Source organism: Sphaeramia orbicularis, chromosome 15 (genome assembly GCF_902148855.1).
Source record: "Sphaeramia orbicularis chromosome 15, fSphaOr1.1, whole genome shotgun sequence".
NCBI classification, from domain to species: Eukaryota; Metazoa; Chordata; class Actinopteri; order Kurtiformes; family Apogonidae; genus Sphaeramia; species Sphaeramia orbicularis.
Genome location: NC_043971.1, coordinates 21,874,042 through 21,900,628, shown reverse-complemented (window position 1 = coordinate 21,900,628; position 26,587 = coordinate 21,874,042). Strand labels below are relative to the sequence as shown.

At 37.4% G+C, this 26,587-nt stretch overlaps 1 protein-coding gene across 1 annotated transcript in view; it reads right to left on the bottom strand.

The window, feature by feature from the left end:
• The window catches only part of LOC115434420 (collagen alpha-1(XIX) chain), a 127,315-nt gene that overhangs the window by 85,439 nt on the left and 15,289 nt on the right, over positions 1 to 26,587 (bottom strand). The window contains exons 9-15 of the mRNA XM_030156358.1: positions 26,160 to 26,222; positions 20,391 to 20,435; positions 17,555 to 17,599; positions 7,919 to 7,954; positions 6,190 to 6,219; positions 6,029 to 6,055; positions 5,444 to 5,488 (exon numbers count right to left, since the gene is read on the bottom strand). Coding sequence (XP_030012218.1) covers positions 5,444 to 5,488; positions 6,029 to 6,055; positions 6,190 to 6,219; positions 7,919 to 7,954; positions 17,555 to 17,599; positions 20,391 to 20,435; positions 26,160 to 26,222 — 291 coding nt within the window. The remainder of the gene's footprint in view (positions 1 to 5,443; positions 5,489 to 6,028; positions 6,056 to 6,189; positions 6,220 to 7,918; positions 7,955 to 17,554; positions 17,600 to 20,390; positions 20,436 to 26,159; positions 26,223 to 26,587) is intronic.

Below are 26,587 nucleotides of genomic sequence, written 5' to 3'. Positions count from 1 at the left end.
TGACAAATGTGATATGACAGCGATTTAGGTCTGAAATACTGCCCCGCATTATTTTACAAAAAGCTGTCTCTCCCATATCACCGGTTGAGGGTTACTTTACTCTAAATCATATTCCTACCAGGCAACAACAACTGGACATCGTGTTTACACCAAACTTGTTTTCTGGTTTCAATTGACTTCCGGCACAAGGATCACATGTCAGTGCAGCCTGTCAACCTCTATGATATGTCCTTGTAGTGAAATAAAAAAAATACAATGAAAAAATCTTGCCTGTCTTTCATCAGAGGATAGCTACAAATCCACTAAAATGAACATCAGGAAAATAACTTCAGAGTAACCTTGTCCAGTGTATCTGTTATATAGACATAAGTTATGCTAGTTTAATTCTGACACATGACCACCTGAACTATGACAATGAAGTGCATTCAAATATATACAGTAGTTCTACTCTATCAGTTGAAGCTATTCAGTACATCATTATGCTTACAGCATCTCCTATAACATAGCATAGCATAACATAGCAAAGCATCGTAATGTATCGTATCGTACTGTATCGTACCGTACCATACCATACCATACAGTATAGTATAGTATAGTATAGTATAGTATAGTATAGTATAGTATAGTATAGTATAGTATAGTAAAGCATAGCATAGCATAGCGTAGCATCGTATAGTATTGTACTGTACCATACCATACCATATCATACCATACCGTATAGTATAGTATAGTATAGTATAGTATAGTATAGTATAGTATAGTATAGTATAGTATAGTATAGCATAGTATGGTACAGTACAGCATAGAAAAGCATAGCACAGCATAGCATAGCAAAGCATCGTATAGTATAGTATTGTATTGTATCACACCATACCATACCATACCATACCATACCATACCATACCATACCATACCATACCATACCATACAGTATAGTATAGTATAGTATAGCATAGTATAGCATAGTATGGTACAGTACAGCATAGAAAAGCATAGCATAGCACAGCATAGCATAGCAAAGCATTGTATAGTATTGTGTTGTATCATACCATACCATACCATACAGTACAGTATAGTATAGTATAGTATAGTATAGTACAGTACAGTACAGTACAGTACAGTATAGTAGGCCTATAGTATAGTACAGTACAGTATAGTAAAGCATAGCATAGCATAGCAAAACATCGTATAGTATTGTACTGTACCATACCATGTAGTATAGTATAGTATAGTATAGCATAGTATAGTACAGTACAGTACAGTATAGTATAGTAGGCCTATAGTATAGTACAGTACAGTACAGTATAGCATAGCATAGCACAGCATCATATCTTATTGTACTGTACTGTACCATACAGTATAGTATAGTACAGCACAGTAAAGTATAGTATCATATAGCATAGCATAGCATAGCATTGCATAGCATAGCAAAGCATTGTATCGTATCCTATCGTATCGTACTGTATCATACTATGCAGTATAGTACAGTACAGTATAATATAGAATACTGTAGTATCGTACAGTACAGTATAGTATAGCATAGCATAGCATCGTATTGTATCGTATTGTACCATACCATACAGTACAGTACAGTACAGTACAGTATAGTATAGTATAGTATAGTATAGCATAGCATAGCATAGCATAGCATAGTATAGTATAATAAAGTATAGTATAGTAAGGAAAATGCCATATCTACAGTTTTTCAGTATTTTAAACTATAACTATCAGTAATCTTAGTGAGTTCTTTTAAGAGATTCATGTGGTACATCATTTCATTTTATTAGGAAAATTATTTCTCCTACCTAAGTCTTTTCCCTCTGCTGGGTGATTTTCAGTCTGCAGGCCTTTTCACCTTTATTGTGACTTTTGTACTTTCTTATCTCCTTGACATATGAAGCAGACGTCTCATGTGGCACAGAGTCATCCCCACATATCCCCAGCAGAGGCACATATTTCAATGAAAGGCAAGTGATACAGGTGATAATCAGTATGCAGTCGATTGAGAATGTCACCTTTTATCAGATTAAAAAAAAATTCTTTGCAGCATCAAAGATTAAAAAATCCTAACTTCATGTGCAAGAAATCATGCATACTCTAATGGTTCACTAATCTCCTGCAACTCATCAACTACTGGTCCAAAGACACAAACTATAGCAATTCTCAAAGGGAAATATCTAAATAAATAACCAGCTAACTAAATTAAAATAAATAAATAAATCAGTAAGAGGATCTATACTGCATTATTCATTTGAAGGGAACACATCCGTAGACAGAGCTGTTGCACTGTTCTGCTTCCTTTAGGGCTTGCTGGAGTTTCATCATCCCTACACTAGGACAGCTACGTCTCATAAGAACAAACACTGCTGCACATTTATCAGATACGACATGAAATCTTTCACATGGCATGAGGCCTTCAGCTGATTGCGGTGTATTTAACATATGCTATTTACATTCTAGTGAAAATAACTGGCGTATTGTTTATCAGAAGGAAAAAAAAAATTCTATGCATAGACATACATGCAATAGTCTGAAAACATTTGATTAGAGACGAGGCCTGTATATTATGTATGACGACATGTTACTGCCTCCTCTGCAAACCACAGGAATCATAATAACATATGTCCTATTCAGATGATGATTTTTTTTTATATACAGGTACATTTCTATTGCTAATAAGACTTACACGGAATTAGGCACGGAATTAAATACCAAGATGCACCTTGTAATGGGGGATTTCTTAAGGTGATTATTTATTAATCAGCAAGAACCTACCACCACTACATTGCCTATGGATGTACCCATGTCTGCACTGAACCCACTCGCAGCATCTTGCCAACTACTGAAGCAAAGTATGCTGGGAGGACTTGGCACAACATGAATAAACCAAGCTTCCCATGGCGTTCCTGTGTATTTTGGCTTTAAAAAAAAAATGCAGCAAACATTGACCAAGCGTAGGCTTTCAGTCCTATTTTGAAGACACAAAATTACGTCATTTTGTATTTTTTTTAAACTGTTTTCATTTAAATCCCTTTACATTTTTCCAGTGTGTATGGACGTTGTTCAAGTATGCCTAGATAGTCTTACAACTGGCTACACTTACTGAGAACTCAAGCCTCCTTGACCTGTGTAGGACATGGCCGGCCTACAACGACAACATGGAGCTTAGCACATCATTACAGCACCTGATGAATATTTTAGTACGCCACATTCAGCGGGGGTGGGCATATCCGTTTTACTGGCACTCTCCATCTTCTTTTTTGATCTGCTGTGAGTCCCAAAGTCCTACTCTTTGCCTGCTATTCTGTGTCAATGCCATCCATAAAAGATAAAACCAAGCTATTCACATTACTATTAATGGTAATGTGCTATGTGGGGGCAATACATTCCCATAAATTCCTCGACATGGTTGGATTGGCCCTTACCGCCACCCTGACAAACTGAACCAGTCATCCATCAAGGTAATAAGATAAAATCAAGATTCTGTGAATGTTAGACATGGGGTCACAGAGGGGCTTGGGTGACTGCCCTTGATATCCTTTCTTGCATATGTTGCTTTAAGCTTTAGAGAAGGATCAGTGGAAATGGCATCATTCCTCTTTTCCCCTCTACAGTGTCCTCCACATCTCCTTGAAGTAAATCTAAATGGCTTAGAGTGGTCGTATTTTCCTCAACAATAAATTGAAGTAGACAGTGTGAGAGATGTTCTGACTTGAAACTAAAGCCTTGTGAAAGCTTTTCACTCCTGGCTATTCTATGAAGGTTGTGGAGTGGTCAGTCTACATCAAGACATTCTGCATCATTTGCACAGCAGCTATGGCTTCTAGTGAAACCAATAAGTTGCAAACACGTCCAAGAGTTGCTAATTAGGTGAGAGTCTCTTGCTGTATCAGCTGGCCACTAGCAAGCCCCTGGTAATGATACATGTCCACCTTCCTAAAATAGGCCGTCAAACTGCAGAAACACAGGTTGGTCAACAACTTCGGGGGATACATGTGACTCCTCGAGCTAAGAATAAGCAGAAACCTTAGCACATTAACAGTCACCATGAAGTCAGCCAGTCATCAAAGACAGAGTATTAATAGATCAGAACTGTGTCTTCAGTAACAACAACAACGGAAAGTATGAAATAACCAGCTTAAAGCCATAGGTACGCTTTACTTACAAAATCTTTGAAGAAAAACTCAATGTTGGAAACTTCACTTACATGTAACAAACCACAAAGTAAAAACATCAAATACGAATGACGATCTATTACCTCGCCACCAATTATGACTGAAAGTCCACAAAAACCTACATCCCAAAGGAAAAGTTTGCACCATAATTGATGCCTTTGACACTTTGTTCCTTTGACGCTCCATTCCTGACTAAGGACTGGTATGAAATAACACCTTACTAATGAGGTAGAGAAACAACGGCATCAAAAACAACCATACCGTCGTCACAGCTCACTTTGTTGATCATAAAAACTTTGCTAGAAAATAATTTATCTTACTTTCAACACTGTGGGAAATGATCCATTGAGGAAAAAAACACAACCAACAATAGGTCGTAAATTGTTAATGCTACTGAAGGAAGTTTTGAGTTTGAATGCATTCACAAGAGGGAGATGCTTGAGATATTTGTGTCCAGATGTCTTGAGTATTGTGCATCATTTTAGCTTTGCTTATTCTGAACAGAACATTTGCTTGACCTACTTATGGGTGCTCCACTGCTCAACCTGCTATATATTTTCTATTTGCTGCAGAGGAGCCAAATGTTTTCATGATGTTTTATGACCACTGTAAGACAAGCATGAATACTGAAGCATCTGAAGAGTCTGTTTTCAAAAACTGTAACCGAAGCAAAGGTAGTCAGAGGGAGTCAATTAAACTAGACAAAAAAGAAAAGAACAATCAATTCACCTGTCCTTGAGTATTGTCTTTCAGCTGCAATGTGACAGAATACAAAAAAAAAAAAAAGAAAAGTAGACTAAGAATGCTGTTGTAAGGAAACTTCAGGCCATCATTGTATTAGAAAGTGTGTCCCATAAATTATTGGAACTCATTCTCTTCTCTATTTAAAGCTTTGGAACAGATCCCACTTGGATGAAGACTATTACACTAAGTGCACACTATTCCTTTAAGCCACATTCCATTACAAAACAAGAATTAAGGGGGAAAAAAAGTGGTTTAATGTCCAAAATCTTGTAACCTTTGTAGGAAAACTGCCCACCACAGTCACATGTGCACTTCTAGTTGTACTCTGTGTGTGGCCTTTTGACTGTGGAGACCCTTCAGTAACCGTAACACAACTAGCCACTGTAATACATCAGCCATACATCATTCAAACAACCTCCATTTCCCTCCAGTCCACAAAACAACATCCAGTCAGCTGTCAGGTCTTCTCCCAGTTTATACAAGCGTCCACTAGGCCACAACTGGTGAGCTGTTTGTTTACTCACCCTTTTGCCCTCTTTGCCTGGTTGACCTGGCATCCCGGCCATTCCCTTAAGAAAGAAAAGACATCATGATGGTTTGAATGCACATTAAGGTACTAGCAAAAAAAAAAAAAAATTACGGCTTGGTTTTTAAAATTAAAACTAGACAGATGTTTGTGCCACATGTTCTCAGCAGACCAGTGGATAACTATGTGAGCTTATTCGCAGTGATAGAAAACACACCATTAGATCTGTTTAAACTGCATGAACAGATACAATGCAGTAGGTAATACTGCTGTTTCCAGACTTACACATGAATAGCTTCTCGGTGACTTCTCCACCATCCCATTAATAGGCAATTTGCAGCCTGGGCTGATCAGTGTTTCATTCCATTATTCTACACAGTATCTTGATAAGGAACTATTTGCAAGTTAATCAAGGTGTGCGCTGAGTCATGATTTTGTGTTGAGTTCTACTTCAAAGATATGCCGATGGTGCTTCAACAATTGCTTATTTGACTTAATAGTTGTGTTTGATTGCTTATGAATGTGATACATGAACTTTATTCAAGTGTAAAAACTGTTAATTGACTAATGTTTAATAAGTTACCTTCTCTCCTTTGGCGCCTTGGGGGCCCTGAATAAAAGATATAAAGATTAATGTTCGCAAGAAATCAAATACACAAATAGTATAATGCAGTTTGTTTATATTTTGTCAGTGAAAGCTATGTAACATATTCAAAGGTATTTAATTAGTAATAGTTAAAGTACCTGAGCTCCTTTGAGACATTCGTTGTCAGCCTAGGAATGAAACAATCAAGGACATGTCAGTCAACACTCATACATGAGCATGTTTGTTTGTTATAGCCAAGTGAAGCAATTGGTCGTGTTGTAATTATCCTTGGATACTATGACCCTATAAGAAGTCAAGGCATTGCTATTACAACTCCCTAGACACCCTGCTGGCCACTGGTCAGGAAAGGCCAGACGAGTCGTCTATCCACTGAGCCACAGAATGGACGCAAGGCCACATACGATGTCTCAGCTTTCACATACAAGCCAAATAATTGGTGTCCTGTTTCAACTGGCATTCAACAGCCAAAATTGTTGACTTTTCTTGGAAGCAGCTGCAAAAATGTACATCATTAAAAACATATGTCTTCCACATTAGTCAAAAGAATTACAAAAGACAAAAAATATTTAAGCAGGACGCTAAGAGTCCTGAGATATTTGCAGCTGTATCTATAAAAAGAGTGACAGCCCTGAACTGTGACACTAAATAAAACATTCCTGAGCGTCCCTGCAGAGTCTTTGCTAATAAATAAATTATTCATGCATTATGGTATATCTTTTGTTGCCTTGTGAGCACAAGATTTTTGACCTTGGGTAACAAGCAATATAATGCAAATCTACCAGCAGCAAGTCTACTCTAACAAGTTCCTCTCAGTGTTTCCCACTCACATTCAGCAAGCAATTTACAGGCAGAAAGTTGGTTGGAACCATGTTTGCAAGTAAGGGAAAGATTGTTTTGCTTGTCCTTATAAATGTAAAATTAGCATTAGAGAGTAACTAATGGATGGCGGCAATGTTCTGTGGGTATCGTAAGCACTTTGGTGACGTAAAAGGGCCAAGCTAGAAGCAGTGGGACGAAGCCTTTGTATCACTCCAGAGCTGATTAAAACTGGCATGCCGATCCCCCTATGATGTGAACATAATTAGCTAACTACCCACAGAATATACCTTTAATCTCTAGCGGCCTTCCACTCCCTACTTACCATACATCAAGAGTAGGTTTGTTTACAAATGTGCCCGCATTCATCGTACGTGTTGGTAGTGAAAATGCAAGCTTCCACAAGTGCACATCCAGTATCTGCCATCCACTGGCATCTCCACTGTCAATTTGTGTGAGAATATGTGCACTGGGATGTGTACATGTCTAGGTTATGTTTTCGCTTCTCTAGGTTTTACAGGACCACAGAAAAAATACAAGTACAGGCAGTCCAATTATAAAACTGAAATACATAAAGCATGGTTTAGTTCTTCTCGGGTGTCTGTAGTAGGTAAGGAGTGGCACCAACCCAATAAGTGCATGTCTTACCCATGTAGGATACAGGCAGCTACTACCTGTCAACCTCCACCCCCACTATGAGACTTGGAGTTCCATTCTTCTCCGCCTGGCTGCTCATCTCTATCCTTTCTTGGCCCAAGTGAGGATGCCCACTGAGCCCTGCCTATCTGCTCCTTGTTTGACCCTTTTCCCCGATGGTAATGTGACACAGAGACTGCTCACCTGAGTGCCTCACTTTCCATCTCTGTGGGCCAGATGTTTTAACACTGTGTGTAGTATCTGGTTGGCCAAAAGGCTGTGATATTTACACAGCTCAGTCCCACCATTTCAGGTCACACCCGCATGAGTACAATTCAACATTTCTAGTTCTTCTTCATGTTCATACATATACACACTGCATAATGAGATGGAAATGAAACAGTGTGGACTTACAGGCAGCCCCGGAGCTCCAGGCAGACCCACATCACCCTGTTGAGACAGATAACAATTAGTGTGGACTCCTTCAACTTAAGTCAATTACAGCCTAACGTGAAAAGGCTGAAGCTAAATCCTTACAATTTATTTTAACTAGCCCAAAGGTCAGCCACTGTGCTTGAGAGGAAATGGAAAGTAAGGTAAAATAAGATTCAGAGCATTTCAGGGCAGTAATATTTCAATAAATGCAGTGTGGGCAATAGCAGACCATTAACTGATATTTACGGTATGTCAAGAAATGAAGCCTGTTTGATGAGTTTCACACTCTCAGACAACTGGCAGGTGGGCTGGTGCTATTAAATGTGACAGGCTTTAAAATAAACACAGCCGTACTATATCATGTAAAAGCTCTGCAGTATTAACAATAGACAGGTATGATAACATTGTTTGGTGACTGTGACATACAGGCAGTCATGAAAAGTCATATAAGGAAAGGACTAGATGTCTTTTGACGCCAGTGTCATCGAATGTAAGCAATGATCTCACATGCTTTTTACTGCCTTGCTTGTGATTTGTCTTTTCTGATAAAGCTCATGTGGCTCTGTCCAATATTTTTGCACTTCTCTCCCCCTTTTTCAACAAATTCCCTACTGTACGCTATAAAACCCTGGGTGTGTAGAGAATCAGTGGACTTTACAACTGGCAAGACTCTTTTATCAGATGTGGATGAAAGAAAAAATAAGGCACTTGTAGTTCATATCCATTTTGTTGTCTAAATGAATGTCACAGCTAAAATATGCCTGCTATGGGATATTCAGGGGACTCATTACTTTATGCTTCCAAATCTGCCTGCCTCTGTCAGTTTCAATACAAACAAACGTTCTCTCCACCCCCACCCCCACCCTCCCATCCGGAAAATAGGATAAAATACCCTGTGATTCTCTGTTGTCTCCACAGAAACACACAGACCTCATTATAACTTCAAGGCTGGCAGACAGAGCATTGCACCTACAATTATGCGGTGAGTTCTACCAAAAGACAACAACAACAACAAAAAAAACCAATAAGGCAGGAAAAATAAAAGAGCAGGAGATATGGCAACTAATTACAGGAAAAAACATTTCATCTCATACATGGAAAATAATCCCACTGTGGGATGAAAAGAGACACAAACTTTAAAGAGACCAATACATTACCACTACATTGCAACAAGAGTTAATCTAATTCATGTCAGTGATGTCAGTGAACAGACTGTAATAGGACTGCAGATGAGAACAAGATAGTGAATCAAACTCTTTTGATGCATTTCCAGGTTGTATTGAATCCCAGGCTTAAGAAAACCCATCTAAGGCTACTGCACAGGACATTCCTGCAGAACTTTGTTTAAAAAAAAAAAAAATAGTCTCAGAGAACCAAAGTCAAATATATTCAAGTCAAGAGTCCCTGGGAGCGGATCCAACACCAGAAGTTGATAGTATGCGCACCACAATTTTCCTGTGGGCTTTAGTCCCATAAAAACTGTTTAGAGAGGCCAAGATAAAAGGATTTTGGTGGGTATGTCCATTACAAACAGCAATGAATATACAAATAGTCTGCAAATATAGGGAGTGGAACATTTTCTCTGAGCCTAGATAGAAGCTATTTGACCATCAGAGGGGTTTTGCTAAGTTATGATAGCAATAACAATATTCTTTAGCTGACCATGTTTAGAGTAGCAATCATACAGGCACTTTAAACAGATGGGCAAACACATTATTGAGACTGAAATTACAGCTCATGAAAGTCAAGCAGATTCCATGAACAATCGATTTTCATTAAAAAAAAAAAAAAAAAAAGGAGTGGAAATGAGAACAATTACAGTCTAATTTTGTCCAGCCCCGTATGTATGGCAGGCTCACTCACTTTGTCTCCTTTGGGACCAACCAGACCAACTGGCCCTAGGTCACCTTTCATACCCTGGGAATGAAAAATATATAATAAAAAGAAGTGTTTTTCTCTCCATTGAGGATTAAGGATTAAAAGTTGTTAAAAGAGCTCGACATGTGTTATATCAGTATGTTGACACTCCAGTATCTCATGCAGGTGTAAGATTCTCATGCCTGTCACAACCAGTCAATGAAAACAGAGCAGATAACGTCAATCAGTCGACACTACATGGCTGATATTCTGCTGAGAGATTCACAATCAGCTGGTTATGTAGTGTCTAAACCCCTCAAGTCCCCTTCCTCTGTTTTCACTCGCTGCACGTAGATTTAGCAAGGACTGTGATTGTCATTGCGGTTGTGCCTTGAAGGAGAGGACCTGGGGGTGGGATTGAACTACGCAAGCTCAGGGCAAAGTCAGGCCTCTCAGTAGTGAAATGTGAAAGAAGAAGGACAGCTGAGATAAAGACTGATGGCTGATGAATGAGGCTTGACATATATTGACAGGCTAAATTTGCAGCAAGCCTTGTTAGGTGTGACACATTTGGGCCAGTAGCAGCAACTCTTTGAAACAGGTTAACGGGAGAACAGGGATGATAGGGAGTGTGGACAGTCTGTAAAATGACTCAGAAATACAATAATTTGTCACGGTTAAATATAGAGTTAGAAAGGCTATTAATAGTGAATTATATATCTGCAGAAGATGATTACCTACCCTTATCACATTAAGTCTGGCTCCAAAAGAGACATGACTAATGCATTGCCTCTACCTTGCAAGGCTCACCTTGAATGCCACTATTCAGAAAACAGACCTCCTGAATTTTTTTTTTTTTTTTTTTTTTGGTGAAAAATAATTGTCCCCATGGTAACACTAGGTACGGTAATACAGCTTGTCTAAAACTTGTATGACATGATTGTGCCATGATTTTATCAGATTGTATCACTTTATGTAGGCCCTCAGCCCACACACGCAGTCAATAATAGAACAGCCATCCAGTAGCTGCACATGTGAGCCCAGTTCTTTCTTAAATCGACAGCCTAACCACTTTACTGGGGCAAACCGACACGAGGGAATCCAGAAGCAAATTTCCCTCGGAGTTATTACCGGAGCAATGGCAGAAAATGAGGGACCAACAGAGAACTAGGCTCAATTGATAAGAGGGACATAAACAAATTCCTGAGAATACTTGATCTTGATCGTGTAAGATTTTTTGTCTCGTGACAGTCAAAACAGTGATATTGTAAAAATAAAAAATGTTCCTCTTGCTGTCATTACTGGTCTGCTTTATGGAATTCTAACTGTTTATTCAAAACATTCATAGTTCTGTATTTGTCCCTGACAGAAAAATGTGTTAAAGTAATAAAAATTAGTTCAGTTTGATGGAAAAGGTAATAATTTGGAGAAAAAGAACTCAAACGAGCTGCAAAAAAAGTGGAAAATAGAGAATTGAAGAATTTTAGTTCAAGGATTTTCAGTCCAGTAAAAGAAACTAAATTGCATAGAATGAACTTTCACTATTAAATATGAAAAAAAAAAAAAACATTACTGGATGCCTTACGATGTAAACAAATCTGATCTGTGCTTTGGATGTGGTCTTTGTTTTAACTCAGTGGACATTCCCTTGTCAAAACTAAAGACAACACAAGACTTCTATGTATTTTTTTTTTTTTTGATAAATCATTCTCCTTCACTTCATTTTCCTTTTTAAGTTACATTGTCAATTAACCTTGTGTGCGCACAGAAGGCTACAAGGAAAAAAAAAACATTCATCACATTTGGGCAACACACGAGACAAATTGTTTTGTTTTATTTTTATTTTTTTAATAATACTGATACATTGCTTTCCAAAGACGCGAGCCAAAATGAAATGCTTTTACTAAAAACATACTTGTCACTCCTCCAAGTGTTGAACATAGATATATGTGATAACTGCCAACTTTATACATTAGTCAGTATGTGAGGCTTTGCCACAACACTTTCTCATGTCATCTCTCTCCTTTATAAGCTTCCTTCTATATTAGACGTCAACATTTACACTATTTTACATTAACTTAGTTTAGTTTAGTTTTTTTCGAATACTCAACAAAACAAAATAATCCTACTTAGTCCTAATAAATGAAACAGATTATAAGAAAACAAAACAAACAAAAACATATACATATACATGAAAACAAAGTGTAACTTCATCTGCATATTCGAAAGGAAAATGTTATCTCTATGTTTAATTAAAATGTTGAGAAAAAACATTAAAGACTTTCTTTTCATTATACCTAGGAAACAACAATGCCTTATTATCGAGGTAATTGCAAAGAAAAAAAAAGTTATGTAGTGTATAGAGGTCAAAATAATTAACAAGATTGAGTTATAACACAACATTTTGAACATGTGCTGTAAATGCAAATAAACAAATTAGCGCGTGACATAAATAGCTAAATGTACAGTAGTTACAGAAAAATTCTGTAGGTTGATGAATGCTGAAGTTAGAAATCTGTATTTCTGTGTATTTGTGTTTTCTTTCTTATCATTTCTACTGTTCACAGCATAGCATAAGATTCTACCCTAAAACCCCCAGCCGTGAGCCCACAAGCCCAATTTAGACACAGACCAGAGGAGCTGGATATATTGTTAGCTTTTGTGCAAGCTGTGGGCTTTGTTGCATTTATAGGGAGGAAAGAAGGAGGGACAAGGGGCTCGAAATTGGCTGGTGCTGGCTCTGTGACTGCCGTTCCTGCAGCACGAGGTCAGAACACTGTGGGGAGCTGTGTACACTTGCCTGCTAATTACACACACCACTGTGTCTCGTCACTCCTGTAGCGGTGAGGCCACAAGACAATCTGGCAAATCCCCAGCAGAAGACAACTAAAGCAAGCAAATAAACCAAGCCAGAGAAGCAGGGATGTACAAATGCAGTCTAATTATGTTTACTTAAACCTTTAACTAACCAGACCAGCTCCAGGTCAGCGTCCTTGTCTGACAAGAAGTAGAATGATTGCAAGTTCCAGTTGTATTAAACTGCGAAATCCTCAAAAAAAAAAAGAAAAAAAGAGGGGGTTTTGCCTGTTAGGAAAAAGCTAATTTAAAATGCAGGTGTAATAAGTATGAGGAAGATTCTCGTTGGGAAATGTTGTTATACTGAATGACAGGCCTTTAAAGCTCTGTGGAACAAGATCTCCAAGTAACATAGATATCTTGAGTGCCGGCCTACAAATGCCAGGGAGGTTACAGCAGGAAATGCCTTTTGTGACTTTCCATTTGCTCAGCGATACACCACCACATACGGTGTGCAATAAGACTAATCTCAATGACATTGAGTGTGGAAAAGGTTGCTTATTAGCATGTTTATTACACTTTATGAATACAAAACTGAAACAGGAGACCACTGTGTGCACATATCAGTATACGCGGGTGCAAAGGATATCAATATATCACTGCTGCGATTCTTTGACACTTTACTCTTCAATTGAACATCATGTATCCACAAATGTAACTTGGATTACCCACAAGATAACACGGTGTGCACTCCCTTCTGTCCCATAGGACGTGTATCTGCAAAATGATACTAGATCACATGCTCATACATAGAATTCTGACTTCTCAGGTGTCTACTCGAGCCTTAAATAACATACTAGCTTTAAAAATGGAATATGAGTTAATTGCAGTAAAGGGAGAGATCAGGAAAGACAGTCTCACAGTCACAGTAAATAGGTTAACTGAAATAATCATGCCACTTTATTTGCACAACATAAATGCCTAAATAGTAACATAAATCTTTGACGATTTATCTTTTTGCTGCCTTCTCCTGGTTTTTCACCTTATATTAACCCTATAAATAAATACAATGTGTATTGTAAGCAGGTTAATATAAATATACTGAGTGGTAAACAACTGAGAACAATAATATTCTCATTAGCATCTCATTAGCAATTCAGAAACAACAGACAAATTAAAACTGGATTGACGGCATCAACCACCACTTGATCGGAGATTTGTATTTACCAGTATTCTCTCACAGGACTCCAGGTTTTACAGACCTCAGAGAACTATACAATGCCCAAACAAATGAAACATAAAATATGTATGTCGATGTGCCTAGAATAGGGTACTGTTAAATGTCTGCACATTAATAAGTGGTTAAGAAGGGACAGCCTTATTCAGTCAATGAACACCTACTTCATTCACTCATTATGGAAGCAGTGGGGATACTGGTGGTTTCAGCCCATTAATCCTAAACAGTCTATCGTGCTCACTGATGAGACAGGGAGCTATACTGCAGGTTATCTTATACGTTTTACTTCTGTGCCCTGCCTTAATATTCATCTACATGAAAAAGAAGTGTTGGGTCAAAGCTTCAAATAAATCAGAGAAAACAGCCCACTGGCAGAAAAAAACTACTAATGAACATCCCTTCATGGCTTGATTTATTGTGTAATTTCAGAGGCAGGCAGCCTATATGTAGTATGTTCGATTTTCTTGGTTTACATAAAATTTGTAGGAGGTATTACACACAAAGGGTGCTATGCATTGTGTCAAGTCATAGTAGTCATAGTAGTCTGAAAAAAAATGCTGAATTTGCCACAAGAAAACCTGCAGAAAAAGAGGACAAGCTCATCTTTTTACATAAATCCAAGCAACTATTTTGGTAATTTTTTTTTTTTTTTACTTTTACCTAATGAATAAAAACGTAATTTTCAAACATTTCAAATTTGACTAAGAAATGAAAAGCTGCTTGTACAAGGTGGGGAAGCAAAATTTACAATATTTTGAGGCAGGGATTGAAAGACAGTGTATGACCACTTAGTTTATTGAAAGTCATGAGAATTTATTTGCCACAAGAAAATTGACATAATAGAAAATATTTTTATTCTATGTGTCCTCCTTCTTTCTCAATAACTGCCTTCACACGCTTCCTGAAACTTGCGCAAGTGTTCCTCAAATATTCGGGTGACAACTTCTCCCATTCTTCTTTAATAGTATCTTCCAGACTTTCTTGTAATAGTTTTGCTCATAGTCATTCTCTTCTTTCCATTATAAACAGTCTTTATGGACACTCCAACTATTTTTGAAATCTCCTTTGGTGTGACGAGTGCATTCAGCAAATCACACACTCTTTGACGTTTGCTTTCCTGATTACTCACATGGGCAAAAGTTTCCGAAAAGGTATGGATAATAGTGTTAGGTATGATTATGACATCAATATATGTTTGGTTTCAAAACAACTGACGTAGTGCCTGCTGAGAAAAAACAACTAAATGTTCATTGTAAATTTTGCTTCCCCACCCTGTATGTATTCATGTCATGAAATAATTTTCACTGATAACTTTCTCTAGACACATACTATAAACAGAAAAACAATTTTTGCGTTTATTGTTACACAGAGAGAAAGAAGGACATTCATAATGTTTTTCTGTTGTTGTTATTTGCATATTTTGTCTGTTTCTGTCACCAGACAACACAGAGAATAAGACATCTGCTTACTATGAATACTTGTGACTGGCGAGTCATTATTTTATGATTCAACAATACACAAAAACAAACAATAACACAGCATGAGGACAGTATCTGTGCTGTGGCATCAACAATTGACTGAATACATGACATGAGATTCAGAAATTCATTTTAGGTGACAAAGTTGCCAACTTTGCACCACCAATCATAATGCCTCCCACACATGCAGGAGGAACAGGACAGCCTGTCAGCAGACCCTTAGTCTGATGTTGCCAACACACATTTGAATCAAACTACACATTTTGCACGTTCCCCGGAGACTTAATTTCTCAAAAGTGACAAATCTAGCAGCAAGACAATGAAGTGGATCATGAGTGCTGACTGCCCCAAATATGTGGCCATACACCATATTACAAATGCATGGCCATAGATTTATAGGCTAACTGATTTATAGAGACCTAATGAACTGCCATACAGAAAGACATGTCCGTCCTCAAAGAGCAGAGGGAAAGACTCAGCTGATGATAAGCAACATATGATATCAAGTGCAAATTCCCAGGCAGCTGCTTTTCTTTGGAAAAGGGCTTAACAATACTGCCTCAGTTTCCCTCTAGTGAATGGGTTTCCATTTGCGTACGGTACCACTTGTGTCCAGTCAGCTGAAGCCCAGAGGGAAAACAGTGAGAGAAGAAAGAGGGGCTGCTTACAAACTCCGTCACTCTTTCTCCTCGATTGTGTGGCAACACTGGCAATCAATGAACAAACAAAAAAAAAACCTGACCCAGGAAATCATGTGTGCTCACATTCATCCATTATTGTTTGACTACAAATTAGTCAGGCTCTGATGTGGATGGAGTTAATTTCCAGTCAGGTGGCCTTGCTTTCCATCATATTTCTTTGTAAGTAAGCCTGACTGTGTCATTCATATGCAAATGTATGAGTGACGTCAAATGGCTTTTGGAGCTGTCAAAGGCTACTTAACCTTCTAACACAGCGAGCCGATGTTAGCTGTGCTTGTGTTTAGAGCCTGCCAAATTTGCTTTTTTTTTTTTTTACCTTTTTTTTTTCCTTCAAACCTGCTTTTACTTGGTAACTGGACTTTCACAATTACTTCTATCCATGGCAACTTTATAGGTGCAATGCAGGCAAATACTGGAGGGGACTGATGATGAAAAGCTACTAAGAAACCAGTGCAAAATCCAATGTTGACCAAACTGATCCTACAAAACTGATTAGTATCCTTAATCTCTATAATGAAGTATAAAGTAACAAAGCTTGTTTGCTCCCCATTATCATCAACAACAGCACCATTTACATACAACTGCAAACACCTTCCAAAAATATTTTTTATGTGCACGTACAGTACAAAAATTCGGTATATTAAATGTGCGATCTTAATTATGTCCAGTCATTATGCTAATTAAATGTTATTACGTGCAATCATGTCTTAATCAACAGAGTCTGCAAGTCCAGAAACTTTTTGTATCTTGCATTTGTTATGAGTCACTTTGAAATTTGCTGTAAATATTGCAAGTAAGAACTTAATCATGACCACTGTAGTTTGATAATGAGTCTATGATGTAGCTGGTTCACCAAACTCTTGCCTTTTTTGTGTTATTTCTCTCTGAGTTACTGTTAGGACAGATGACAGAGGACAGGGACACTGATTTTCTGGCAGCTGTCAACTAAAGAGCGAGGAGGAGGTGATGAAAAAGTCCCTTTATTAAACCTCTCTAAAATGGCCATCTGTACATTTTGTGAGTTTGTACTTTATAACAAAAAAAAAAAATCTATAAAGCATCGAACAAAAAAAAGTTGTAATTATGATTTGTATCATAACTATCTGCTAAAATTCCATTAAGTTCAAGAAAATCATTATTTACTAGTATATGTTGCTGAGCAGTAACACAATGGTTTACTCACATACATTAGCTAAATCACTGCAGTCAGATTTAAAAGCATGCAATAAAGTTTAACCTGAAATGACATAGAAGGGGCTTACAGTAATTTGAAAAATTAGTTTAGTCCATTAGTATGCCAAGCCCATGGTAGCATACATATCAATTAATTTTACTGCAGAAGGACATTGCAGGCTAGGACACACTTAGATTTACTTCAGATAAGACAGGCACCTGAAAACAGCCACACAGAAAACTCTGCTTCGCTTCTACCTCCGGGCATCACACAGAAAATGAAAAGCCTATAAGAATTGATTCTCTGACAAAACGAGATCTGGCTGATGTGCTATGTATGGAATATATGTCTGCTGGAAAGAGTAGTACTTACCTTCTCCCCATCGATTCCCTTTTGCCCTTCTGATCCAAGTTCCCCCTGCAATGACAAAATTGAAAGTTAAAAGGCAAAGAAAAGACCATTGAAAAGTTCATACTTCCATGTTCTTTCTCTCACGGGTTTAAACAATTTAGCAACAGTTCACACACATTAGAATAAAAAAAAAAAAATCATATAAATATCCGTATATCTCTCACAGGAAATTAATTTTCTTCTTATTAACCTTATATAAAGCACAGTACTTTGAAGAAAACAAAATTTCTGTCATCCATTGTAAAGATGGACCTTACAATATTGATAGGGTACATTCCCATTCAGTGGTGACCTTTAGTTGTTTGATTTATCTTTTGTTTTTCATTAATCTATTCACAATAAAGTCTAAATTCCCAGAAATACACAAAACCATGAAATGACTCCTTCCTAAAAAACTACAGAGAATATCCACAGTTTTATTACCTTTTACTGATGCTATAAAGTTTAACCTCAAAACTCTATAACTCAGTCATAACTTCTTTAGGTTGACCTTAGCAAAGAACACCACGTTTGCATCACAGCAATACAGAAAAAAAGAAAACACATTTGGGAGCAAGATACCACATTTCCTGCAACACTGTTTGCTTTGTGGCTTCTCTGCATTATTTCAGTCTCAGCAAGTCTATAGCATGCCTAAGATTATATGTAGTCAGGGAATAAGCTGTTGGAGGCTTATTTCCACGTACTGTATGACATCTCAGAGGCTTATTTCCACAAATATCACCCTGATAACTGATTCCTCCCAAGCTACCCAACCCCTGCTTTACAAACTCTCTGGCAGAAATGTGTGCGAGATGTCTTGGAATTAGCTGCCCGTTTTTAGAGTATAACCTATACAGTTTTCTGACCTCAGTCGGCCAATAAAGCTCGAGCAAACTGCCATATTATAGTCCAAGAGTAACCATATCATTACGCTCGTTATATCGATAGCTTCTGGAAACTGTTGTTGTAATATGGCCACAGAAATGACTTAAAATGTACATTCAGTAGATCAGTAGATTTTCTCCAAGGGCACTGTCTAAGTTACTGTTACCTTATGCCATTTGTTCAGAATACCACATATAGCCTAGAGCATACATTGTATTGAGAAATGGCACAGTAGCATTCATTAGCATCAATATCAATACCACCACTGTAGCTCCTGATGTAGACTTTTCTTGTGCACCGTTGTGGAACGAAACAGCTTTAGCCGCCATCTAAGCCTCATCCCCATAAGCTCAAGTGGGGAGAGCTATGCCATTAACTCTTATTTCTATTCCATGTATCAACCTTCATAAGCAAATATGTCCCCCCTCTGGAGCTTAACGGCTTTAACTTGTACAGGTCTGGCATTAAGTCATCTTCCACATCTTATTTGTTGCAAAAGCATGAACTGCATCTGCAGCAGCAATCTACCATTCAATTGATCACTTGGATGCAATAAGATGCCCTAGTGGATATGACTTTATATCTTGTTCTTCTAGGTCAAGAATAGAAGTGCAATCTCACTCTCATTTCAATTAATACCAATATTCTTCTCTTAGAAAATACCCTACTTACTGTGTGTTTGTGCTCATGGAGGCTGGACACTCTTACCAATGACTGTGACAGAAACTGTGATAAGCAGCGAAATGTGAAGCTGGGAACATGTGATTTATGATCACAAGATAAATCTAACAAACGTTTCATCTCTGCAAGGATGTAACATCCATGACAACCACCAAGCCAGTCTACAAGCCATCATTACAGGTACTGTGCATACTTTCAAAGGGCTTCAGTCAAAGAATACCAACCCCAACACGCTTCACCAGGGAAGGTGTAAACATTTACATGTTATGCAAATACACCGAAAGGTTTGCTTGCCACTTGTTTTTTCACTAACAGCTAAATGCTTCACCAAGAGGGCAAAAGGGCTGCTGAGAATGACACTCAAATCCCAACCCCCTCTGCCCAGACAGCCTGATCATCTCCAAGAGGCTGTGACAAGGACATGATCCTTTTCTGGCTTTCCACCCAGACACTCTGCCAACTGTGTCCATTGGTGCCCGAGGCCAAGCCAGAAATGACACTGCTTAGGACTGTAGTTGGGTCTTTGCTGGCGTACCATTTTTCCTTCTGCCAACTGTGCACTCACTTGTTGGCTTAATTATTACCTACACTAAGGAAGTTATGTTCTGACCTGAGTCTGTCTGTTGTTTGTGTGTAGTGTTATGATGTAGTATTCAGCAAAAGCTGTCAGATATATTGATATTGAGATTGCTGTAAAGGTCTAAGTTGAGATTTGAAGTATCTAATTGCAGTAATAGAATATACTGTGATTATCACAATTATGTCTTCATTAGGGCATAATCACTTGAAAATTAGAATGTTATGCTTATGCTGCCTTCAAATGAGCCTTTAATATCTTGACACTGATATCTACTGGACATAGGGTGGTGATTCCCTTCCACAGAGTCCACCATAGTGCACTAAAAGGTTTTAACAGAAAAAAACTTCTTTTTTTCTACTCCATACTATGTGGCACTGAGTGTTAAACTGCATTACAATCACCTACTGTGTCTGTCTACCAGAGTTAATATCTAAAAAGCCAAGAACAGACAGCCCAAGTGCTGACTCAAATGAGAACTGTTCACATTTTTAGCAGCCATTGTGGTCGTTCATTTGGTTGGAATTTCACCACCGCTTCCAAGTATTACACATTGAACCTGTAATACCATGTAGGCCACTGAGTCAACCCAGTGATAGGAAATAACAAGCCCCCAAAAAAGAAACCATGCAAGAAACTCACAAATATATGGTTAAGGAACTGATAACATACCTTTTGTCCAGGGTCTCCTGAAAGGCCAATCTGTCCTATCTCACCCTGTGATGGAAACAAAACACAGCACAGTTAGTGAAAGGTCTCTCGTTCACACATTAGTGAATAGCTCTATGAAGGCTTGTCATTTCAACAGAGGTCTGTCTGGTACAGCTGTTCCACAAGTTCTAGCTGACACAGTGGCTCAGCAGCTGCAGAGCTGGATAATATTTCTAGTTATTCCCCAACAACTGGAACTCATAAACAAGAACCTTGTTAAGGGTTAGCATTGTTCCTAAATAGAGTTAGTATTTTAAAGAAAACACAAAGGACAAGAAAGTAAGGTTCGATTGTCCTAAAGGTATATCTTTACAGGGCGGTATTGAATAAGAAAGAACAGGAAGGAAAAGAAAAGGGGAGTGACGAGATTGACCACAATATTGTTCAGAGGAGGCAGATAGTGGTTTTACAAATTAAGCTCACAAAGAAATTGCTGTGAGCTAAGAATCTAATTAAACATGATGTCCATTCATGGTCACATCTTCAATTTAAGGCCTGTTTTTTTCTAATTCAATACGGCATTTTGGGAGCTATAAGAAACTGTGGCTAAACCTAATAACAGACATTAACTCTACATATTAATTATTAGGAATTATTCTAGACAGCATGTCTATACTTTTGAAAAATACTGAGTGTTGGATCTGTGCAATCATTTACCGAGATCTTTACAAGAACAATGAACTCATGTAGAATGTACCGTGCAATTAAAGTCAGTCGGTCCATTTGTAAGAAATAATAAGACTTCACACCCGGCTGATGTTACTCATTAAGAACAGACAAACCTCCTATAGAATACGTAAGTGGTTCATTCATATTCATTTCAATATTCTGTACAGTCATCGACATAAACCTACATTTAAGACATGTTTTAAAGTGACAATGTAATTTGAAAGAGTGGTAGACCCATAGCAAACTTTAAAGTCCTTTATCTGTTGTTTGGCCGGTACAACAGGTATAAAATTAATTGAAAAGACAGCTACAACAGCAGGAGAGTTGTAAAAGGTGCAAAACAAATTAAGGGCATTGTAAAAGGAGAGGAAGTTTTAATTTCACTATTATGTCTGTCTGTTTTTTTTTTCTTTTGCATGTACATGCAGGAGCTGTAAATCTAGTAATACCAGGGTTTATGTGCAAGGCCATAGAAAATGGATTTCCTTTCAAGTAAGCTGCATTCTTATAACCCACTACTTATCTGTTTAATTTCCTGAGGGATTCTGGATTAATCATAGCAGTTTAATCCCTTTGCAGTGCATTAGAATCCTCCATCAAACTCTCACTGTAATGCAGGATAGTACTTTCTGTTGGAGTAACACAACCAAAGTAATCCCCCCACACACTTTCCCAAGAAGCCCTCTGTGTAGGTCATGATGATTGGCCTGCAGTTCTCATTATGGGTGTTTTAAATGCTCTAAATTGCCCAGATGTCTTTGATTAATCTCTACAAAGTCAAGCTAAACTGTTATAGTATGACTATTTCTTAATCTTCTACAAAATGAGATTCTCATGTCGGTAATTGAAAGTCTCATGAGCTTACCTTATTAACAGTATTTGCTATGACTTTGTTACCCTCTTCTAATCTATTATAATGTAAATCCTAAAGAGTGCATCACCATTCAATAGTCAGTGAAGCTTCTTTGGAAATCTATGGATCAATATGAATTAAATACACCTTAAAAGAAGTGCTATGATAATTTACCATCCAGATTAAAGTGCAAGGAGGTCAGAGTGAATACGAAAAATACAACTGCGGTACAGAACTGCCAAAGCATGACGTGTTTGATAGACTGCACAGATGGCTCACAATAAACGTCTTTTCTAATGTTTTTTTGAGTGGTGTGGCACACGAACATCTGTAATCCCATAAGACATAAGAAATATCTTCTCTCGGTGATCAGTGACATTTTGTTGTTTTCAACTTCCTCAGTTCAGACACTCGTTTCAAGCTGCTTGCCTGTAAATCGTATATATTACATGCATGTGACATATACTATTTCCTGGTATCATAGTATGTGCAGCTGCCTACATTTTTCCCTAAATTTACTTTATCCACCAAATATCATATAGGCACATGATGTTTCATTTGTAGTTTTTAATTAATAAAATAACTTGTTTAACCCATAAGGACCCAGTGTGACTTTTGTGGCAGTTCCCGAATGAATTTTTCTCTCTATTTAAACTTTCCTAAGTGATTTATCACGATTTATTATATCATTCTCTGAATTTTGCCTTTTTTTCCAGTGAAAATCATCTATTTTCCTATGTTTAATTGACTGATTATGAAGATGTTCATAGAAGCTGAGAGTAAAGGCAACGGTTATTGTATCAAAATAGAAAAACTGAAGAAAAGGTGACTTTTTCACCAAAATATAGCATTAACTGAACATAAACCAAGTATCTCCTTCTACTGTCATTGATCAAACTCCTTGGGTTTTACAGGTAAATCAGTGTTATAGAAGATGATGGTGTTTCCACGTTCACTACGGAGCCTCTGAACATCCAAATGTCCGATGATCATGAAAAGGTGACAAACTGCATTTTACATCAGTTATTTATATGTATTGATAGGGTAAGTGGATCAACACTTTAGATCAGTCACTTTTGGTCGACAGTGGATGTCTGGGTCTTTATGGGTTAAAAAAAACTGTGACGACTCACTCTTACATAAACCGTGGGGTCTCATTGTAATTCTAAGTCATGTATATGAAATTATCTTAAAGCTCCACTGTCGGTATACTAATTGGTGGAGTGGCACTTAAGTTGCAGTGCCTGTAGAATCATTGATAATTCTCATCATTTTAACAAATGTCTTCCTCAGTATAATTAATCAAATCAATGTTTTTCCTTAGGTACACATGCTAGTTTTTTATTCTGAAAATGCATTAACCTCATACACTATGCCAAAGTAAGACAATAAACTATGCATAAGGGAATGAACACGATTGAACAAATAGGAAAAATAAATAAATGAACATGATGAATCACTCTGAAAAACATAAAACTAAACAAGCCACTCTGCTTCTTCATTCAGGTGTTATCAGCACCATTGTGCTTCCATCAAAACAGAGGCCTCTGTCCTGAATGTACTCCTGCTAATATTTTACCTTAACTGCATTGATTTAGTGTTCAAGGCTATAATAGGATTTGTTATGAATTTTGTTGTTCAGTAAGTAAACAAATAGTGCCAGGTATTGATTTGTTGACGATCTGAAATTAGATTTCAAGAGTTCGCAGCATGAGCCCAATTCATGGCACAGGACATGGCCTATAAAAATAATAGGGAAAATAAAATGGCCTGTGCTCCAGAATGGCATGCTTAAGTCATTGATCAGTATTGTGGTATATCAGTAATCCACTAGCAATCCCCCATTAGGCGCATGGTTGTGTTGCAAACAGATGATATCCTCAGATGAAGGATATGCTGTTAAGGCTGGATGTGCGTGCTCTTAGGCACCAGACTGAAGTGAATTGCGGATTAAATGTGCAAAACAGTGAGCCTCAGTGTTGACACAATGTCTCTGTGTCAACTGTAGAAAATTCCTTTTGTAAAATTTGAAATTACTTGACACATTCTTACCCACTGAGCAGTCCCATCAGTTTGTAGCAAGTAATTAATCATCAGCAGCACCACCACGTTCAACTTCACACACACAGACGCATTACAGCATGAGCTGATCCCTGCTAGGTCAATTAAGAATCATTAGAGGCCAATTAGAACACATTTACAAATCTGATTAGGACAATCTGTTGCTATACACACACAGTTCTGAATGTAATGCCATTTGTTCCAAATACAAAATGAAACAAGTGGTGCCAGGCACAGCAAACCCCATCCCTCGCACGTATTGTAGCTTATTTTAGCATCAATCCAGCTGATGTCATCATGTCTATGCATGTGCTGATGTCAGCAAATCAATTGCCTCTATATATGTGCCAAGTCTGAAGTAAACTGAAACAAAATTGATGTTTTTATAGACATGTGAAATGTTGCCCATTATAAGTAAATGGGAGAAAAAAAGATTTAAAAATTCATAAAAAATGTAAACTTTGACCTACTTTTCCCAAAATGTAACCACATCTATTCTGGGTCACTGGCAATTTATAAACCCAGTTTAGTATGAATTCAACCAAGAGTTTTGCTGCTACAGACATTTGAGATTTTGCCCATTATAAATAAACAGGGAAAAAAAAGATTTTAAAAATTCATTTTAAAAAAATGGAACTTTGACCTACTTTTCCCAAAATGTAATGACATCTGTTCTGGGTCACTGACAACATATAAACCCAATTTGGTATGAATTCAACCCATAGTTTTGCTGCTACAGATTTTTGAAATTTTGCCAAATATAAGTAAATGGAAAAAAAAAAAAATAATGAAGATAATAGTAAAGTAATAAAGAGGATACCTATGAGGTAGGCTGATTATTCTGAGCTACAAGAGTTCCAATAATTCTGAAGAGGTGTAAAATTATACAGCTATAAGTGAAATATAAAGTTATATTAATACATCTCTAGGTATGTATGTCTCCTTCTTGATATTAATATTAACTGCAAATCTTAATCACGGCAGCTAAATGCAAAAGCAGATTTGCTTAATGAACATTTACAGATCCTATATAATAAAGATGATCTTAAATATTAAAGTTGTTATGTATCACACTAGTTTATGTTTGTTTATTGAACTGGTGAAAAGCTGAGACTAGCAAGTACGTGTGTGTGTGCTATTAAACATAATGCCACTTTAAGAGTTATGTAAAAACTTACTCTGTGCACAGCTCAAAGAGGGAAAAAAAAGCACCTCCCCAGGTATAAAGATTTAACTCTCATACAGTATACAGTACATGTCGCCTTTGTGCCTTCTAGGAAAGGGAGGTTTTCCAGAAAGAGTCATCCTGCATATCTTAATCCCACAGCCACATCATGGTAATTAGGACACTGACCCCAAAAGCCATCTGGTCTTATCAGGCATACAGTACCAACACCTGTTCATCCCTAGGAATTCCATTCATCGCTGAATGCATTCTCTCCTGCTTCTTTTTTTAACCTGGTGCAGACTGCTAAAGGGGGAATTTCATACCCCAAACCATGTGATTCGTCTAGGGAAAAATAACAGTTTTTTTGTCCTAATATATGGTGGTTCATTTTAGGTTTTCTTGTTGTCCTTCAACTGACACAACACCTACAATTTTTAGTATCTGGGCATTTACTTCACAGTTCCACCTGTCTATTGAGCTGTCAAGGATAGAGGACCCTTATGTGATTGAACTACACCTATTCTTCTAGCGCCTGGATGAATCTTTGACTTCTCAATTCGCACATCGTGGAAATTTAGAGAAAAACACCATGTGAAGGTAACTGCATTGAAGTACTTTGACAGCAAAACATGAAACTTCCTCCATTATTATAGGTACAGATGTATCATAGCAGCTTCCTTTCTTTCTTGACATTTAGACCTTGGATCTGTTTTGAGAAACCAATACTAGTGTCCGCAGTAGTTGTTCACACCGCAATATGTGAGAACAAAAATATACCCGCTATATTTATAACAAAGGACATTGCACAATGATCCAATGATAAAACTCTCTCTGTGATTAAGTATGTTATTAGTTGGATCTCCTAAATCCAGACTGCAGTGAATACCGTGCATTTAAATTTTGCACTTCATTGTTGCTTATTTCCTTTGCAGTAGGTATAAGAACAAAAGAGCATATATCATAAAAACATTACCCGTACCTTTTCTCCTTTATCGCCCTTTTGTCCTGGCAAACCGACTACACCTGGAAGTCCAGGTTCTCCCTGTGCACAAAAAACAAAAAGATAACAGTGAAAAAAAGTTTAATCGAATGTTTTCCTCTTTATTTTAAGAGAAAATGACATTTACCATAGTAAGCCTGTATGCTTTTGTACATGGCATGTCAGTGTACAGCAATTATCTATATCACTGAGCGATATTCCAATATCTGTAATAACATTTATGAAACAGAACAATATAAGAGAGAGATAGAAAGACAACAGTAATTATATTCACAACTGGCTAACACACAGTTGCTAGCAAACAAACATGCTTGAATATTAACATTAATTATGAGATATTTATAATTAAGACATTTCCACATTTTTATAATATTTTTATATTTTTAAAATTGTACCCTTTCATATAA